The following is a 19039-nucleotide window of genomic DNA, read 5'->3' on the forward strand; positions in this document are numbered from 1 at the left end:
CGTGTGGCTCCCAGAGATTTCTTTCAGAGTAGCAGCCGTGTTAGTCTGTATTCGCAAAAAGAACAGGAGGACTTGTGGCACCTCAGAGACTCACAAAATATGTGAGCAGAAGCTTTCGCGAGCTACAGCTCACTTCATCGGATGCATCGAAAGCTTATGCCCAAATAAATGTGTGAGTCGCTAAGGTGCCACAAGTCCTCCTTTTCTTTTTCCAGAGATTTCTCTGTCCCCTTGTCTACAAACTGCCATTAGCTGGCGTAGCCATTCCAGAAAAGCTCCTCCTGGGCTGACGGTATTCAGAATAAAGCCACTTTTATCCCATCATAATTACTCTGCTTGGTGAAAAGAAAAGGAGGACTTGTGGCACCTTAGAGACTAACAAATTTATTAGAGCATAAGCTTTCGTGAGCTACAGCTCACTTCATCGGATGCATTTGTATTTGTGTATTTGTATTTGTGTTTGTGAGCTGTAGCTCACAAAAGTTTATGCTCTAATAAATTTGTTAGTCTCTAAGGTGCCACAAGTCCTCCTTTTCTTTTTGCGAATACAGACTAACACGGCTGCTACTCTGAAATCTGCTTGGTGAGTGAATTATTCCAGAATAAAGTAATTTTTATTCCAGAATTGTGTCCACACCAGGAGCTACTGCTTTATTTCTGGTTTCAGAGGAGCAGCCCTGTTACTCTGTGTCCGCAAAAAGAAAAGGAGGACTTGTGGCACCTTAGAGACTAACACATTTACAAGTTCATCGCCCAGCCACCAAAATTCAGCCACTTCTAGGATGGAACAGCTGACGTTGAACAGTTTACAACACAACATAGCAGTTAGGTAAGGTGAACAGACGTCCCAGTGTTATCGGGACCATCCCAATATTAGGAACTTTGTCTTATATATGCAATTATATCAGTACCCCTGAAAAAAAGGTGTCCTGATTTTTCACATTTGCTATCTGGTCATCCTTCAGTTAGGCCAGGTAGTGAATTAAAACTACACAAGGAATTTTAGGGAGGCAGGGTGCAATTATACAAATGTAAATTGACTAAGATAGGTGGGGATTGTGAAAACAACCTTGCCCTTAATCTTGTTTTAACTGCCTTGGGTGTTATTTATCCTGAAATATTTTAAACAAAACACACACATCCTGATTTTAATGTACTTAACACAATACCAACAACTTGAAGTGTACAAAAATCATGAGATTTTAAAAAATAATATACTTCAGGTGCTTTGTATTTGCTTTTGTGTTTCTGAGTCTTTAAGGTTGACTGTAGGGTTTAATGAATGAGATCACATTTTCACAGTAGAAACTTTTTCTTTTTAGTGGAAGCTCAGATGCTCATGAAATCATGTGACTCCAGGAACTTGGGCTTTGAGGAAAAAACACCAAGTATCATGGAACCTCTGCAAAAATCATGAGAGTTAGCAACACTAATAAGCACACAGCAAATATGTAACTAATATTAACTCTTTGTACAATGCGGCAGTAGAGAATCCTGCTATATCCATCCAGGAAGTGCACCTGTAGTTTACAGATGACCTAACGCACTGTGTATAAGATAACATACCATGTTTATCTTTTATTAATAAAGTACTGTAAACACTGCAATGGGCACAGTTGGTTAATCATTATGCAAGAGTATTTCTATATGGTTTTGATTTCCCAAGCTGTAAGTCCTGTTCCTCCAGTCCACATATTCACACTCAACACAGGTTAACGTCAGTAGAACATTAGCTTGAGTAAGGATTGCAACATTGCATCCATAACAGTATTTTTCCTTGTGATGAAGGGAGAGAGGAAAGGACCTTCTGGTCAGGATATGTTAGGGTAGCACTTGCAATGGAGCTTTACTGGTCTTTAGAAGTAAAATAAAAATCATGTTAGAATAGAAGTTACTCTCCCAATTAGCAAAGACCACAGTAGCCTTATTTGATATTTTAGTTGGATTCATGGCACTAAAGCAGTGCTCATATTAAGAGCACTACATGAGGTTGGTACAGGGAATTCTTCTTCCCAGGAATTATTTTGGACAGTGATCTTTTAGGTCAGGATTTTTAGTGGGGCCTCAGTGTGTTAGGATTCATAGGTGCCTTTCAGTGGGAGCAGGGTGCCTAACTCTTCTTGGAAATCTCAGCCTTAGTTTTTCATAGGAAGATGTGAGGTGCGTGAAGTGTCCGTAGGGTCTATCTGAGAGGTGACAAATTGGATGTTAATGTTCTGCATGTTGCCAGGCTTTCGCAACAAAGATTTTACACCTGTGATCCCGAGATGTAACATACAGACTGAGTCAAAGCACTGGCCTGTGACGTAGGTGAGAAAGCACAGCAACGTTTGAGAAAGCCCCTGGGCAGCTCCCCAGACAAGCCCCATGGACCTCCTGCTTCACCTTGTACGTTTCAGCTCAGCAATAATCAACTCTTCTGCATAGCCCAACTTCAGTGTCAGCAGGAAGAAGAGCTGGAGTGGGGTTTTGCTTTGAACATTTTGGGAAATGCTCTTCCCATTACACACACACACACACACACACACACACACACAAGATTCTCACGTCATCCATCCCTTGCAGCTGAAAACACACACTCTAAAAATGATACAAAACAAAGTTAGTTTTATTCAGCCATCTACTTACAAAACAAATGGAGTGGGGGGGAAAAACCAATCTCACAGAAATGTGTGAAGCTACAGTAGAATACTGACCAGGGACTTAATTGCCTTCGGGGTACACCAGTAGTTCAACAATGACTGGACATTTATCTAATGGTAACATCCCATTTCAAATACTTTCTTTCAATTATACAAGTAGAATTAGCTTAAATGACTGAAAGGAGGAAGCAGTTTGTAGTGGTCTCAGGCTATGAGAGAGCACCCACTTGGGAGCCAGAGAGTCCTTAATTCTAATCCTGGCGCTGACACTGCTTCCATCTATAGCCTTGGGCAAGTCACTGCACTGCTGCCTCAGGTTCCCTTGCACTTCAATGGGAATAGTATTTATGTCTGTGGCAGGAGTGTTCTGGGGAGTCCAAGTAGTTTTAGCTCTCCCATCTCAGTAGTTTCTGAGCACAAGGATTCAAGTTTGCAGAGCTCCTTGAGGGTGAAGAGTGTTATATACAAGTACTGAGGAGGTTATTATTCTTGTAAACTACAGCAGAAGAGGAAGAGGCTGAGAATACTGATATAGGAAGCACCCCAATGTTGATTAACTTGAGTCTTAGGAAGAAATAAATACTAAAAAAAACCCACCCCAAACCTTGACCCAAATTTCCTATTCAGAACCAGAATACACTAGATTCCTGCACAGCACAACAACACGTTCCCAACCCGGGATTCACATGGAAACAAACTCCATGCTCCTAATGGTCTCTACATGTAGCCATCATGTGGTAACATAAGACAAATCCTAGCTCAAAGTTGCTACAGCAGACAATTTCCTGTTGGCCTGTTACTTCTGCCATAGTCCTATGGAAACACTTTCATGGGCGTGGCTCAAGAGGTGAAGAAGACTGCTGATATCCAGTCAACGGCAGCAGCTGACCTGCAAACACAACTATGGCATGTTATTCCGGCAGTGGCAGAAAGTTGGCTCAATTCAGCAGCTGGGAAGACTCTAGCAGCTCAGCACCACCAGTCTGAGTGTGCTCAGCGGGCACGGCATCCTCTTCAGGAGTGCTCCATTGGGCCTGCCCCGTGCCCGTTCACGTGAGGGTGCGATGGGGTTGAGCTCTGAGGGGCTGCAGTGCTCTGCTCTGCCGTGGCAGCTGCCAGAGGCATGGAGAGGCCTTCAGGGGAAAGCACGGCAGGGTCTTCTCTCCAGTAGGCTTCGCACAGAGGAAGATCATTGGTGTCACATAGACTGTAGCTTTCCAGAACAAGCCACCCCAGTAAGGAGAGACAGGAGGTGCAATCAGAGAGCGGAGGGGGGAAAAAAAAGAGGCGGGGAGAGAAAGCAAGACAGAAGCAAAGCGTTAAGAAAATGGCAAAAGCATCCGTGGACATAATAACAACGAGGAGTCCGGTGGCACCTTCAAGACTAACAGATTTATTTGAGCATAAGCTTTCGTGGGTAAAACCCCCACTTCTTCCAATTAATTTTTTACCCACGAAAGCTTATGCCCAAATAAATCTGTTAGTCTTGAAGGTGCCACCGGACTCCTCGTTGTTTTTGTGGATACAGACTAAAACGGCTACCCCCTGATACATGGACATAATGTTTGTGGATCATAACTTTATCATGAGTCTCATGACACTGATGTTCCCTAACAGGACTCAGGCTGGTGTGTGATCTCACTGCCCTGGGAAGGATCAGGAGTCCTTTCATTGAAGCCAGTGGTGTTACTCCAGTCTGAAATTGGCATGTGCTCCCACTCAAGTCAAAGGAAAGACACCTGAGGCAAAATCCCAGCCTCATTAAAGTCAATGGCAAAACTCCCATTCACGTAAGTGGGGCCAGGATTTCATCCCTGGCAATTTCACTGAGAGTTGAATCAGGAACCAACCAAGAGGAGAATCAGGCCCTTCGGCTCTAATTTCATTAGTGATTTTGGGTGCCCAACTTAAGACATCTGACCCTGATTTTTTTAGAAAAGCAGAGTGTGCTCACAACTCCAGGTGCTTGGAGCTGCGAGTACTCTACACCTCTCAAACTCAGGTCTAAAAGTTTTTAAAAGTTTGGGCTGTAAGTGTTTAGAGTCAGGGTTATTCTTGATCTACCATGGGGCAAAAAACAACCAACCTCCCCCCACCCCACCAAAAAATGTACTTTAAGTTCTTTCAAGGAGCATTACTAGATTGTCACTGAATTGTTCGAAGGTCTGTATTTGTAAGATCATCACTCCATTCTTTTTGTTAAGAACCAAAAAACCACAAAGTCTCTATCCCCTTCTCTAGTGTTATGACTAATAGCTACAAAAGTTATGTGCCAAGAAAAAGGACAATTGAGTCTCATGCTGCAGGATCACTGTAGGGGTCAGAAAACCTCCCCTCCCTCATCTCCAGCATTACAAGACTGGCAAAGATTTACGGGAGATTTATGCCTTCTCCTGCAGCATCTTTGGCCAGACTTTCAAAGGCGTTGATCACCTGCAGCTCCCATTAACTTCAACAGGAATTGTGTGTGCTCAGCTCTTCTGAAAAAGCAGGCGACAGTGGTTGACCACTGCAGGGTATAAGATTAGGTGGACCAGTAAGGTGAACAGTTATGGCAAATCCTGTATTCCTAAGTTAGTGGCTATCTCTTGTCCCTGTGTTGCCCTAGGTCCTGCTCTGAAGTCTGAGGCGGATGCACAGTGGCAGGGCTATAAACCAAAATAAAAAAGGAGGAAAAAACGCTGGAAGAGCGGAAGGAGCTGCCCATGCAAGAGACAGCCAGAGACCGAAGTGAGTGCTGGAACAGGAAGTAGCTTGTGTTCAAAATAAATAAAACAGAACCAAGAAAACCACTGGACCCCTTGGGTTTGTTTTACCATTCATAGACTCAAATAGAGATTTTTGGGAAATATTTTAAGAGTGTATATATATATATATATATATATATATATAAAGAGACTAAACACTTTGAACTGAAGAGATGTGTCTAACAGGTTGAACTCCAAACCCACCCTCCAGTCATCAAGCCATGCTCTCAAAGAGACGGGAGTGGTGGACCAGGAATTCAGAGCTCCAACCACAGGTGGCTGGATAGGGCAAGCTGGAGTGCACGGAGCTACAGCTTCGGGGAATAAGCACATGAGGAGGTCACTGATTTAAAACACTTGGTTTTTTGGCAGTCACAGAGCATTCACCCAATGCCAAGTCATCTCTTTCCCAGCAGTTGCCCCGCTGGGTTTGCTAGAGAAGAGGGGTGGGGGCTTAGCATCTGGGGCTTTTGCACTATTACCAAGTGAGGTCCCTTCATTGGGGTATAAAGGTTTAGCACCACATCCTGCAGTGACTATGCAAAACAAAGCTGCCACTGAGGTATGCATGAAGGACTGCAGGACTGGGGCCTAATTAGTCCTGAATCCACCAACCATTTCTCTCCAAAAAAGAAAAGGACTACTTGTGGCACCTTAGAGACTAACAAATTTATTTGAGCATAAGCTTTTGTGAACTACAGCTCACTTCATCGGATGCATCTCTCCCTTACTCCTGGATCTCAGCCCCTCAGGACTGGATCCCAGAGCATTAGGGTCTGGTGTCCAGCACACTTCACACTGGAGGACTACTGAGAACTCTTCAGCCTAGCATCTGGGTAGAATGCAGCTCTGGAAAGGAAGTGGGCATCTCTTCCCCTCTTCCCTCCCTAACCCCCACTTCCCTCCAAATTATAGAGACCTCAAAATTTACACTACAGCTCTCCAGCCAGTAACCCGAAGTCCATAGTTGCTATGGGGCTTTGCAAGGCACCATCCAGCCTCCCAGTGGAGAGGACCCTGAGGCTTGGCTTGATGTGAACCCAAAGGAGATGTTAAATGCTCTCCCAGGGCACACCATTGGGACTGTGTGGGAAGGCACCTGCCTAGAAGCACACGAGTTGCTTTGAACGATACTTGGCTCGCAAGTTTCCTTGTGAAGTCAATATTTACTAGCAAAAACCCTACGGACACACAGTATTTACCAGTATATGGGGCAAGAGTGTCTCCCAAACCCCTGCTACCGTGATGGGAGTGAGAACGTGCCCTTCCAGGTGACACCTACCCAAAAGCACAGAGTCTACTTCTATAGTCCTCTCACAGACAAGCAGTAAAGTCAACAGGAGTTTTGTCTGCACAAGGACTTTTGGGCCCTAGCAATACACAGGGACCAGCCGGAGGCTAACAGACTGGGTGCAGAGAACGCAATGCTCTGCAGCTTCACCCAAAGGGGTGCCAGGAAACAATAGTGTGTCAAGTGTTAAACTCTAAAGCTCTAACTATTGGGGATGGTGAAAATCCACCAATGGAAACCAGAGACTGAGAGAGCAATTTGGAATGGTGGTTGTGTGGAATCCTACTGTCCTGCTCCCACTGAAGTCCCACCAATTTAAGTGAGAGCAGGATTGGGCCCCTATAGCACAAAATGATATGCTTGATTCTAGGCAGCACAAGGAGCTGACAGCTACTGACCACCAGCTGAGCTCTCAGAATCAGTTTCATGTCGCCCTCTCCAGGAACGCACTGAGTCTTTACAGCCGTTTAAACACAATTAACATCCTACAGCCATGTGTAGTTTAATACAAAATAGAAACCCCTTTCTCCACATCAGACAGTAAAATTCTGTTAAAAAAAAATCCTTATGACCATTTATAAAAGTACTTTGAATAAGTCACGTGTTGTTTCTATTTAAACACTCACATGTTTCTTTGGTGCAGAAATAAAGATTGGTTAAAACCTGTAGCCGATGGCACATGAAGGAAAAGGAAATAAGTGCTCAAGGACCAGTGGATAAAACATTAGGTGCAGCTACAGGACATGAGGCGTCATTAAAGAGAGCATAGCTCTATATTCTAGGCAAGATTTCTCACCAAACAAGCACTTCATATTAGAAACAGAAGAATGGATTGATTTGGTACAACAGGGGGAGGGAGGGGACAAACCCCCCCAATTCCTGCTTAGAGAGTAGTTCTGCTAGGAATGATTGATTCGTGCAGTTTCAGAGCTAGGTAGATAAGAGACCACACTAGCATGGTCAGAACCCATTGGTCCAAAGATTAAAATAACCATTTTAGAACCACAAATGTATATGCCAGAGTGTCTGGTTACAATACCACATACACACACCATAGGCTCACATTTAGGTCACTGTAACTGCACATACCCCTGTTAGACAACATCCACTGCTTTGCTGTCCAATCAAGTTATGAAATAATAAAGTCCTGACCCCAGTTAAGACCAGAATTTTTTCTTAGATCAGTCAGCATTGTGTAACCCTACTCAACTCCCTTTTCACTCATCTCCAAAATATTTACTGGGCCTCTCACTGTCCTAAGACATCTTTTTATAATTGTTGCTCTCCTTTTCCCAGGTATGAAAGGTAAATTTTCTTAAAATAATGCATTAATTTTAAAGGGACACTGTTGGGCTAACATTTATTTCTAAAATACCTGCATTACCAGTAAATTACCAGTAAATTATTACACCTGATTTTCTAATTTCCAGTTGACTTGAGCATCTGTAGTTATCACTAAACATTTTAGGGAATTAAAAAAATAATAAAATAAAATAAAAAAATCAGCTTATCAAAGCTTATTAAAAGTGAAAGAAGTTTAAAGAGCTAGTTTGCTTTTCATCATTTATGCTGTTGATTAACTTGTCTGTGATGTTTAGATGTGGCTTGTAATTATTAGAATTTGTTGCACTTCACTGACCTTGGACAGTGCAACCAAACTAGTCCCTTTCAGATCGGATTCTGGTCACTTTCATTTACTGGACCTCATTAACTGGCAATGTTGGGGGGGGTTGCAACAATATTAGGAGGGAAAAAATGTTGTATCCACCAGAACCTATGTTCTATTGAAAGTCTTTAAAAAGATTTCACAAAAGATACAGTAGTGGTAAGTTTTTACCAAAAACCACCAACCCTCTCACCCTGCTAGAGACAGAAAAATGTTGATTATAAGCTAGTTGATGATGTCCCTTTAGTTCATTTTAAATGTTCATTTTAAACAGATTTCAGACAGTTGGTGGGAATGAGCTACAAGGAATAGGCATGTTATGTAGTTTAAGACACTTGTGAAAGAACTGGCACAGAAAGAGGCTCTGCCCCATACCAGCCTGACTGCTTAGCATCTCAATAGCTTGTTTTAGGTTGCAGAAGACAAGTTTGATCTAATTAAAAACAAGTGTGCATTTTAAGGGGAAATTTCCATTTAGGTTTGTGTCTTAAGGACCATCTGCTCTCCTGTCCTGTTTCTCAGAAAGGGCTGGAGACAAGAGGAGGCTTGTTAGTACATGGGAGTCCATGGCCCTATTTGTACCTGGAAGAGTAATATTCTTCTTCTAGTTCGTACAGGTCAATGGAAATCTCATCCCTCAGCGAGATCAGCTTCTTGTCACACTCTTCCTGCACGCTCCGCAGCTGCTGGTTACGCTGGTTAATGGCTTCGTTCACGGAGGGGAAGTCATTGAGGATCAAGAACTGCTTCAGGTCAGACACAAGCTTCATCAGGGATTCACCAGCTCGGACCTTGCAAGGTGGATAAAATATTAAGCAAACTGGACACAAAGTGACTTTGGGGTCCTTTACCTCGGCTCTGCAACATGATCTGCTGGGCTGCTCCCTCAGCCCCCTGATACCAGACTTTGCAACATGGGAGCAACTTGGCTCAAATGCTAGCCAAAAGCCTGCAGTTCCAGAGAAGAATGCATTAGCACAATACAGTTGTCCATGTACACCATGGGTACTATGCAGCCTTCTGGCACTCTATGCACGAACAATGATGTTCTTTTGTTCCACTGGCAAGCACAGCCTTCAGTAGTATAAACCCAGAACTGTATGTTTTGTCACCACCCAAAGGCAAAAGAAGGTATTAACATTGCAAGCCAGGAATAGGATTTCAGTCAGGGGCCTCACCAGTTAAAAGTGGGCAGCTCTAAAAGTGAAAATTGGTAGCTTTGGGTTGGGACCAAAAGGGAAATCCAGAGCAAACAGAAAAATCACTCCCTTCCTTTGCACTGGGAAAGCCACCCAGTGACGATTAATTGACATTAGTATTCTGAGTGCTCCTCATGGATGCTGTAACAGAGCACAGAACACACAAGATCCGCTATGCAGCACGCCGGCTTGGCACACAAGCTGTACTTACAATGTTGGCAGCTCTGACGTGCATCTCATAGTTGTCCTGCTCACTCTGGGTCGCTCGAGAGACTTGGGTTTCATCTTCAATCTAAAAATCAATTTAAAAAAGCCACGTGTCTTCAGCTCACCCAATATTTCTGCATCCCAGAAGAGGTTATTGCTTAAAAGAATATCTTGTTTCAGTTCAAACCACATATAAAAGGGGCTTATGTCCCTGATCCCATCTAGCAGATGCTTTTGGTAGGATCAGAGTTAAGAGTACACCATTTGTTGAGCTCCTATCTCTTCCCTCATGTTAACCAATTGCTGTGCAGAACAATGTTCACTTCTCTGTTTTCCTTGGACTGTCTTCTTGGATTCTTCCCACCATTGATTTTCCAGCACTCCCAGCTTGTTTGATTGGACTGTTTGTTTGAAAACTGAGTAGCATAATTTGCAGCTGTTCACTAGTAACCTCCTAAAAAGAACTGTTGAAAACTCAGGAGGCCAAATTTGGCATCAACCTCCCCTCATCCCATGCAAAGCTATTAAAACCTCATTGAAGAATAAGGCTAAGCTTAGTGTAGATGCAGAATAGATGCATAAATGCAGAATTTGACTCCAGGAAGTGAAAGCTTCAACTGCTGAATCTCTGTGAGCCACCTAAATCTCACTGGTCAATTTTCAAATGCAGCCTTTTCCTGTGAGCTGGATTGGTATTTCTAGCCTTCAGGATATAATGATCATTCTGAGCAAAATTATTGGATTTACGTTTATATTTCAACACATGTTACCTTAGGATCTAGTCCTACAAATGCATAATTAGGATGCAGGTAGTCTCACTGACTGGAAGATCAGGGTGTAAATTATAATCTTACATTTTTATGGTGCCTTTCATCCAAAGGGATCCCAAAGCACCTCAAAAAATTATAGACAAGTACCACTTTTCCCCAGCACTCAAACTGAGCCACCTCTACTCTAGATTTCAGCAAGAGAGCTAATTAGTCTCTATTAGTTCATTAGAAAACAAGGAGTCAGCTCAGAAGTTTGCTGATTAACTACAGCTATTTTCAGGATGAACAGATCTATTCTTTTGTTTAGTGCTGTCAGGAAATCCCCATCTGCAATGTATTGCCTTTTCCATAATGGCTAATTGGCCTTTGCCTCACCCACAGGTGTTTTACATGAGGAAGCTGGTGTAAGAAGGTGGGGACTATGCTAGTTGGTCACAGGCCTGAGGATTGTACTATATATTATAGGCTGGGAGCGTGGTTAACAAGTCTAAGTAAAAAGGAGGAAGAAATATAGATACAGTGATTTTGTAGTGACAAAGATTTAGAGACCCCACAACTGTGAAGGTGCTCCAAGCTGAAGGTTATTAAGAGTCATCTCCAGGATGTATACATCTGGGGTAAGAGTGTTTTGATAAATAGTTGTTCAATGTGATGTTAGTAGAGGAAATTTGTTCCTTTAAGTAGTCCAGAAAACTGACTCTTCTCAGATAGCTTGCCTAAATCTAACTGTAGAAAGGCTTATATTCTTGAGGGAATGTTCTATTTATGGGATGTGTTTTTTTTTTTTTGTTTTGTTTTTTTGTTTTTTTTTTAAATCAGCCTTTACATGAGACTTAACACTCTTGTGTCTGTTACGTACAGACACTTGTTCCCTTGTCTAGGATTAGAAGGTTCTTCTAACTAGTGGAAATAAAACTTGAATGGGCTCTGGGATAGACTTCCATACCCCTGCCTCGCTCTGACAGCTACTAAATGGGTATTCACTTCATTGGCCTTCTTTCAAATACCCACCTTAGCAGTCTTGATGATCTCTGTGAAGTTATCCATGATTGACTTGATGTCATCTTTCAGCCTCTTGTTGTAGGACTGTAGGAGGGTCTCTTTACTCTGAGGCAGGACTCGTTGTTGTGACATTGTGTTAGTTTAGATTGTAACTGAAAGGCAGAGAGAGAGAGCCTGTTACAAGCCCCAGCCCAACATTGCACCAGCATATCTAAATGCTTCCTGCGAAACTCCTCATTTTACTGGGAGTCAAAACCTCACAGAGCCAATCTCTACTCCCTACCCTAACCAGTAAGGGCTGCAATTCTACTCCCACTGACCAACAAAGGCAGGACTGCAGTCTTAAATCTACACAGCCATTTAAACAAAAAATCGGCCTAGGCGAACAGTTACTGTCAGGGGCCGTAGGGAGACGTTATGGGGTCCAGAACAGATATTTCCAGGCAGCATCCTCGGCAAACCAGCTCCCTGGGGAAGGTCCCCTAGCTAAGCCCTCTGCTCCCCAGTAGCCTCCCTGATTGCTGGAGTGAGCGTTTACCCGACAGCACTGGAGGCAGGACGGTGCATGAACTTGCAGCCCTCTAGCAGGGATCCATCCAGCGGCACCCTCCCTTGAAACAGCCACGGACGGCAGCGCGTGCTGCAGGGTCCGCTTCGCTCACCCAGCGAGCGACACAGGGCACTGCCGGGAGCCAGCCCGCTCCTCGGCGTCACCTGCACCGAGCACGGCTGCTCTCGGCCCCGGCTTCGCTGCACGCCCCTCTGACCATCAGCACGCCCGCCTCGATTGGTCGCCTCTTCGCTGGTGGTTGGCTGCTGCAGACGCCAATCTTTTGCCCCGGGGCTTAGGACCGGATTCAAGTAGAGTTGAGGGAGCATCTTTATTAAAGCAGCAGAGGGAGGGGGTGTCCGTCTGTCTGTCTGTCTCCCTGACTTGCTGCTTGGTCAGACACTAGACTGTCTGCAGTCCCTGCTGTTTTAAAAAAAGCACCCATCGCATGCTTTAAGGACGTGCATGGAAGGGGGAAGCTGCAGAATTTCTCCAAACCTTTATCACTTGGAAGGACCCTTTCTCTTCTCCCCCCCCCCCCCACTAGGCCGATGCTTTCAAGGCTGCCTAATAGCATTTAAGCTGGGCTGCCTGAAAGATCAGGCAGATATCCCTCCATTTGTCACTTCTCGAAGAATTTCTAGCCAGAAGACCTAGTGAAACTTTATTATTATTTTTATTTTATTATTAAAGCTTGTCTTGAGCACAAGACAGAGCCACGAACAAAAGGTACCAGTTCCTGTCTTAGCATAAACTGGCCCCATTCCAAAGTAAATGCATGGGCAAACTCTAGTTGAGCAGGGGTGGGGGAAACTGGTGCAAAATTTTCTTACGCTTTGCATTAGTGTCTGGTTCATGCTGTGGAATGTAGTGCATTAATATTAACGTCCCCATTAACTTCCAACAGACAAGGAACAACACAGAGTGACCACTTGCCCCTTATTTTAAGGGACCTCGCCTGACCATTTTAAACAGTAAACTGAGCAGTAGAAATACACCTTTGAGAGAAAAATACCTGCTTTGCTAAGAGAAACAGGGTTTCCTTAAAATTAAATAGAGCATGGTTCTTTATTTGCATCCAATACAGGGGTCACCACAAGAACATCTCCTGAGTCCAGTCTCTGCGTCCACAAACTCCGTCCTTTGTTCGTTTCAGCTCCACCACCCCCTAGGCTAGAGGGTCAGGGGAGGGTAATGTTGGCAACTTCCCCTTTAAGAGGAAATAGACCACGGCCCCTTTAAATCATCGCTTGCTCCCCGTCTCTCTCGAGCGTTGCCTCGCTCTCGCGGGACTTCCGGCCCCATACATATATTACCCAGCATGCCCTGCTCTCTCTTTTTCCGCTTCAATCCAAAATGGTGAGCGGCGGCGGTGGCTGCTGGGGCCGGGGGGGGGGGAGGTTGAATCCGCCGCCATCCGACACTTCGTCGGGGCCGTAGCCGGGCGCTACCGGGCGAGGTAGACGCGCGGCCCCCCGGAGGGGCCCGGCCGGTCTGTCTTGCGAGGTCTGCGGGAGTCGGGGCCGGCCTGGGCCTCCGCCTCCCCCGCCGGCTGCAGCAGGGCCCCGGGGGGCTGAGGGTAGCCCGCGAGGAGCCGCGTCTCTGGGCTAGCGGGCGCCTTTCCCAGAGGTGGGTTGGGGCCCCGGGGACAAGGGCAGGCCGGTACCTCTGGTGCCGGGCCGGGGGGACTCGCACCCGCAGAGGAGACTCCCGGCCCGGGGGGGGGCGTTTCCTCTCCCGGCCCTCGCGGAGTCTCTTTTCCCCCTCGGGCTGGAGGGTCAAGCCGCCTCCAAGCAGCAATGGGCCGATGCGGCGGCTCAAATGCGGCAGACCCAGGCGATTGGGACCCGCGTCCAAAGCAACCCCCTGGGTCTGCCTGTTGAATAGTCTCCTCGCAGAGCAGATAATCCCTTCTGGTTTCCGTACTGCAGGACGGTGTGAGGAGCCAGATTGTCTCTATCGGGGGCGGGGGGAGAGGGGGCTCCTGCTCCCATCGCAAAGTGTCGTCAACACCATTTGGAGGAGACTGGGTGCAGCTGTCTGCTGGGGCATTGCTCTGCACGGGGCAGAGGTTTCTCTGCGACTAAGGGCGTTTGAGTGAGGTGAAAAATGGCTCACTGATCTGCACAAGCAAAATCTCTTACAAGAGGCTCTTTAAGAGAGCCTCAATAATGCAGATGGGGGGGGGGAGGGGTTTGAGGCATCATAGCTACCCCTGCAAGGCCAGGGTCTAGGCCTGCACACAGATATGCTCCATTTTAACAAACAAGCCTCTCCAAGCAGGCATGGCTTGAATGGAGGGAATTTAGCATTTCTTTCTTTTGCAGCCGAAAGGAAAGAAGGCTAAGGGCAAGAAGGTGGCACCTGCCCCTGCTGTAGTCAAGAAGCAGGAGGCCAAGAAGGTTGTAAATCCTCTCTTTGAGAAGAGGCCCAAGAACTTTGGCATTGGTGAGTAAATAGGCATTTGGGGTGCTTTGGACTGTTTCAGCTGCTGATCAAAAGATAATGCTCTGAATAGGTAATGGCGTTTGTCTGAGGTATAACCAACATTTTTGTAACGTTTGATTAAAGTTGTAGTGTGGACTTCCTCTACCCCTGCAACTGATAATGAAGTTCACAACTCTGTTTAGGCTTATTGCCCTCACAGACACCACATGCTAAATGAAAATCTAATTCAGATGTCTTATGTTTTGGTAATAAAGCATTGTTAAACAATTAGCAGAGTTCATCTTGTGATAGGGATATATTATGGTTGTCTGAAATGAGTATCTAACTGTGGTGTAAATGGGCACCTTTCATAGAAATGTTGTTTCTAATAGGCTATGGACAGAAAATCTTGGGTTTAGGAGTGGTGGGGAGGGAGACAAGGGATTGAATATGATAGAAAACATTCTAAAATTCTGGTTTTAACAGAGATCAGACCTGACACCACCGCCCCCCTCCTCCCCTCCCCGTGCATACTGTTTGCTAAAATAGTTGAACAGCAGCTTTTCATACTGTGTGCAGATGATGCAAAAGAATATTTGCTATCTGAGTGATAGTGCTGACATGTATAGCCACCAAGATCGCTGATGCACTCCTATCTGTGCTCCATAGTGTGCTCACATGGCTTTGGAGCATCTGAATGGTGGTCTGTGTTTCAGGACAGGATATCCAGCCCAAGCGTGATCTGACACGTTTTGTGAAATGGCCCCGCTACATCAGACTCCAGCGGCAGAGATCCATTCTTTACAAACGTTTGAAGGTGCCCCCTGCAATTAATCAGTTCACCCAGGCTTTGGACCGCCAAACAGGTAAGATCAGGTTCAAAAAACCATTCTTGGCTCTAGTTGCCTATAATGAGGGTCTGAGAAAACAAAATATTGACTTAACTCGACATGTAGATTTTTACATGTTACTTCAATTTGAAAGGTTTTTTGTGCAGGTTCTGATACCGATCAGTGTCAGGAAGGGGAAATTTGTAGTTCCATTCAAGAGCTATCTGAACACACCTGTGCATAGTGAAGCTTTAGCCTGCCAGTCTGTCTGGGGAAATGTTAGATCATTTCCCACTCTCCTCCATGCTCTCCCAAAAATACAAGAGCCCTGATCTTGAATTTGGACCTTAGTATGTACCTTAAGTATACATGGAAAGTATGGGGCCCAGTTGCATCACTGTAGATGGATAGTCTCCTGAGTAGAGTTGGATTGGGGTGCAGGGAACAGCAGTCGGATATGCTGAGCTAGAATAAGGGGCAAATTGGGGCTGGAGGTCAGAAAGATGCAACTCCCAACACACAGAAATGGTTTGTAAAAGAGCAATAATTATAGAAGAATTTTCAGCCTAAGTAATACAGAGTAACTAGTTATCTGGGAGGCAGTTATAAAATGTGCCGCTCTATTACAAGGAGCGGGACAACAAGGGGTAAGTTGCCCCACACTTTAACCATAGATCCTGTAGAAAGAGGAGTTTAGTTGGTTGATACTGTGAGCGGATATCTATGTGGGTATGAATGAAGCAGGGGTGCCAGGAAGAGATCTAACTTTTTTGACATGCAAATGAGAAGGTACATACACAGCAGCAGAGCCAAAAATTGGCACTGGAGCTGCATAGTGCAAGAATAACATAACACTGTGCAAATGATGATGATTGATATTTGCTATCTGAGCATTAATGATGACTACTCACCACCAAGATCGCTGATGCACAAAAGTATCTCTTCTTGGGGGGGCGGGGCAGGGGGAGAGAATAATCTGACTTTAAGACAATTAATGGAATCTGGATTATCTTTCAGCTACTCAACTTCTGAAACTGGCTCACAAATACAGACCTGAGACCAAGCAAGAGAAGAAACAGAGGCTGCTGGCTCGTGCTGAGCAGAAAGCTGCAGGAAAGGGGGATGCTCCTACTAAGAGACCACCTGTCCTCAGAGCTGGTAACTTTCTACATTTTTGTTGTGAACTTGCCTTGGTATCTAGAGACAAGGCTTTATTCTACAACTGACAAGAGTAGGCTACTTGGTTTTCTCTCTTCCTTCTCCACATTGATCAATTACTTGGACAAGCTATTGCAATGATGTATGAATTTCTTCACCTGAAATGCAAACTGAAGAGCAAACAAAACGAGCTTTTTAACCCTGAGCTATAGCAGATTGTCCATACAATTCTCTCTTGCAAATCTTGATCAGTAGGAGCTGGTGGCCACACACTACTGTCCCTTGAATCGTGGATCTATATGCAAGCCATGTAATGCTCAAAGGTCTTCTATTGGCATTTTCAAAAACTTAGCCATACCGAAGACCTTACTTTATTGTTTGTTTGTTTGTTTTTTTTCTTTGCAGGTGTCAACACGGTCACTACCCTAGTAGAGAACAAGAAAGCTCAGCTGGTAGTGATTGCCCATGATGTGGATCCCATTGAGGTAAGTGGCTTGTTCTTTTGTAATTACTCTGTTCTAAAATAATAGTCCTGATCAGATCCCTCTATTATATGGACTTCTAGGGGTGTCTGGAGCAATATCAGTAGTTCAGTAACATAGCTCTCTAACTGCATTGAGCTAGGAAAGGGTAAAGCCATAATTGGCATTAATTTGCTATGCCAGGTTTGGAGTCTAGCTCAGGCAAAGGCATAGAAAGACATTATTCATAGAAAACAGCATGAAGTAGTAAAACTAACAAAAGAATCTGAGATAAATTGTTACTGTCACTCTGTGTGCCTGTTCTGGACAACATGTAATAAACCAAATTGTACTGAATGGTCTTAGTGGTAAAGTTCTTGGCTTTTACATAGTGAGGCGTGGCCATTGCAATGATGTATGAATTTCTTCACCTGAAACTCAACCATGAAGAGTAAACTACAAGAGCTTTTTAACCCTGAGCAATTGCCAAAGCCCACACTTTATTTGCATGTTGCAAAGTCAAGAGGTAGTCTTCATTCTTGGGCCTCTGACCCTACACATCCTTAATCTTTCTAGTTGGTGGTCTTCCTGCCTGCCTTGTGCCGCAAAATGGGAGTTCCGTACTGTATCATCAAGGGCAAGGCCAGATTGGGGCGGCTGGTCCACAGAAAGACCTGCACCAGTGTTGCCTTCACACAAGTTAACCCGTAAGTGCTTGTTCTCATGCTTTCTAAGAATCTAAATTTGATCAGCTCAGAAGCAGAGAGCAGACAGCCATCCTCCTAGTTAAAGATTGGGGGGGGGGGGAGAAGAGACCATCTTCCAAAGAAAAAGCCATACCAGATTTCTATTCTAGATTAAGTACCAACAGACTTAAAAAACTGAATATATAGGGCCTGATAAAACAACGGTTGATACAGGTGTAACTCTGGATATGTCTACACAGCAGTACGACCTATGGCATGGCTGTGGCTGGCCCAGGACAGTTGATTCAGGCTTGGGCTGTGGGGTTTTAGAATTGCATTGTAGACATCTGGGCTGGAGCCTGGGCCCCGACTCCCTGTCGGGGAGGGGGAATAGTTGTGAAGTATTGTCATTTTGCTGCATGGAGAGGCAATGCTAAATGGTGGTTTTTAATAAAGGTGGACCTTTTGACAAGGATGTGTATAGAATTTCTTCACCTGAAAAATCATGTGGTGTTAAGAGCTTTTTAACCCTGAGACAAAAGGTTCCTTGGAAAATGCTGCTGTCATTTCTGTTGGTGTTCCTAAGGAACTAACACTAGCATCTCATCACAGTGAGGATAAAGGAGCCCTAGCCAAGTTGGTAGAGGCAGTCAAGACCAACTACAACGACAGATATGATGAGGTAAGAATTTCAGTGCCACTGGCCCTTTTGTGTCAACATCTGTCTTGAGCTATACACTTCCAGATTTATTGAGAAAATCTTACTGGACAGAAGCGGAAAACTATGCAGATTTAGATGCAGGTAGCTAGAAATAAACGACACCAAAGCTGTCTGACAGGCCCAAACCTCTGCACACAGCACCTTTTTGGTCCTTTCATAGGAACTTTGCAGTCTGCCTTCCACAACCAGGGCTTCCCAGAGTTAAAGTTACAGCTCCCAGGATACCAGTTCAAATCATGTTTCATTGTTAATTTATATGGAAGAAACTCAACTATGTACAAATTCAGTGAACTCAAACCCATTCTTTTCTCAGTCTTAGTGATTTTCACAATCTGCTTAGTAAATCCATCGTGTGGGGAAGAACTAAACTATTAAAGTTCCACACTGGGATAAAGGGTTACCCAATCATTCTAATAGCTTATGCTGGACTTGCTGGGAAAGGGTGCCTAACCTGTTTTTTTTTAAATCTTTTTTTTCCTCTAGATCCGTCGTCACTGGGGTGGTAATGTCTTGGGGCCAAAATCAGTGGCTCGCATTGCCAAGCTTGAGAAAGCCAAGGCTAAAGAACTAGCCACCAAGCTGGGCTAAATGTACTGGACTTAGATTTTTCTGTACATAAAAAAAATAAAATCTAAAACAGTGTTTCAGCATGGTGTCTGATCTGGGATGTTTCAAAAAAAAA

At 44.6% G+C, this 19039-nt stretch overlaps 2 protein-coding genes, 1 long non-coding RNA gene and 5 other non-coding genes across 16 annotated transcripts; 7 read left to right on the forward strand and 1 right to left on the reverse strand.

The window, feature by feature from the left end:
- The first annotated feature begins 211 nt into the window (after positions 1-211).
- Positions 212-1604, forward strand: LOC122456888. The gene is made up of 3 exons (XR_006276046.1): positions 212-339; positions 668-829; positions 1323-1604. It is a non-coding gene; the product is annotated as an uncharacterized LOC122456888 (long non-coding RNA).
- On the reverse strand, positions 1200-13279 carry MED22 (mediator complex subunit 22). Of its 8 annotated transcripts, none has more exons than XM_043498828.1 (5): positions 12187-12490; positions 11534-11676; positions 9757-9837; positions 8929-9137; positions 1200-1368 (listed from the first exon to the last, which is right to left on the reverse strand). In XM_043498828.1, the coding sequence occupies exons 2-5, from the start codon at positions 11654-11656 to the stop codon at positions 1338-1340; spliced, it is 444 nt and encodes a 147-aa protein (XP_043354763.1). In that variant the 5' UTR covers positions 11657-11676; positions 12187-12490; the 3' UTR covers positions 1200-1337. The 8 variants fall into 8 exon arrangements, with proteins under 8 accessions (XP_043354763.1, XP_038230471.1, XP_043354762.1 ...); XM_038374543.2 differs by lacking the exons at positions 1200-1368; positions 12187-12490 and adding exons at positions 2591-3855; positions 13090-13279; XM_043498827.1 differs by lacking the exon at positions 1200-1368 and adding an exon at positions 2591-3849 and having other exon boundaries at positions 12187-12494.
- RPL7A (ribosomal protein L7a) lies at positions 10962-19004 on the forward strand. 2 transcript variants are annotated; one of them, XM_038374538.2, is made up of 8 exons: positions 10962-11139; positions 14402-14522; positions 15218-15367; positions 16349-16489; positions 16895-16974; positions 17527-17657; positions 18249-18318; positions 18841-19004. In XM_038374538.2, exons 1-8 carry the CDS (start codon positions 11125-11127, stop codon positions 18943-18945), a joined length of 813 nt encoding a protein of 270 aa, XP_038230466.1. In that variant the 5' UTR covers positions 10962-11124; the 3' UTR covers positions 18946-19004. The 2 variants fall into 2 exon arrangements, with proteins under 2 accessions (XP_038230466.1, XP_038230467.1); XM_038374539.2 differs by lacking the exon at positions 10962-11139 and adding an exon at positions 13353-13433.
- Positions 15076-15150, forward strand: LOC119844424. The gene has a single exon (XR_005289254.1). It is a non-coding gene; the product is annotated as a small nucleolar RNA SNORD24 (small nucleolar RNA).
- On the forward strand, positions 16189-16261 carry LOC119844425. The gene has a single exon (XR_005289255.1). It is a non-coding gene; the product is annotated as a small nucleolar RNA SNORD24 (small nucleolar RNA).
- Positions 16622-16699, forward strand: LOC119844422. The gene has a single exon (XR_005289252.1). It is a non-coding gene; the product is annotated as a small nucleolar RNA SNORD36 (small nucleolar RNA).
- Positions 17356-17434, forward strand: LOC119844421. The gene has a single exon (XR_005289251.1). It is a non-coding gene; the product is annotated as a small nucleolar RNA SNORD36 (small nucleolar RNA).
- Positions 18103-18175, forward strand: LOC119844423. The gene has a single exon (XR_005289253.1). It is a non-coding gene; the product is annotated as a small nucleolar RNA SNORD36 (small nucleolar RNA).
- Positions 19005-19039: the final 35 nt, after the last annotated feature.

The sequence above is a fragment of the Dermochelys coriacea genome, chromosome 16 (genome assembly GCF_009764565.3).
Source record: "Dermochelys coriacea isolate rDerCor1 chromosome 16, rDerCor1.pri.v4, whole genome shotgun sequence".
Classification (NCBI taxonomy): domain Eukaryota; kingdom Metazoa; phylum Chordata; order Testudines; family Dermochelyidae; genus Dermochelys; species Dermochelys coriacea.

Excerpts from the sequence above, each read along its gene's own strand:
- RPL7A (XM_038374538.2), top strand. Across the intron at positions 15,368-16,348 it reads GGCTTTGGACCGCCAAACAG|CTACTCAACTTCTGAAACTG; the intron begins GTAAGATCAGGT and ends ATTATCTTTCAG. Across the intron at positions 16,975-17,526 it reads ATGATGTGGATCCCATTGAG|TTGGTGGTCTTCCTGCCTGC; the intron begins GTAAGTGGCTTG and ends TAATCTTTCTAG.
- MED22 (XM_038374543.2), bottom strand. The coding sequence starts at position 11,656 with ATGTCACAACAACGAGTCCTGCCTCAGAGTAAAGAGACCCTCCTACAG. Across the intron at positions 9,138-9,756 it reads ACGTCAGAGCTGCCAACATT|GTCCGAGCTGGTGAATCCCT; the intron begins GTAAGTACAGCT and ends CCACCTTGCAAG. Across the intron at positions 3,856-8,928 it reads GAAGAATATTACTCTTCCAG|CTACAGTCTATGTGACACCA; the intron begins GTACAAATAGGG and ends TGTTCTGGAAAG.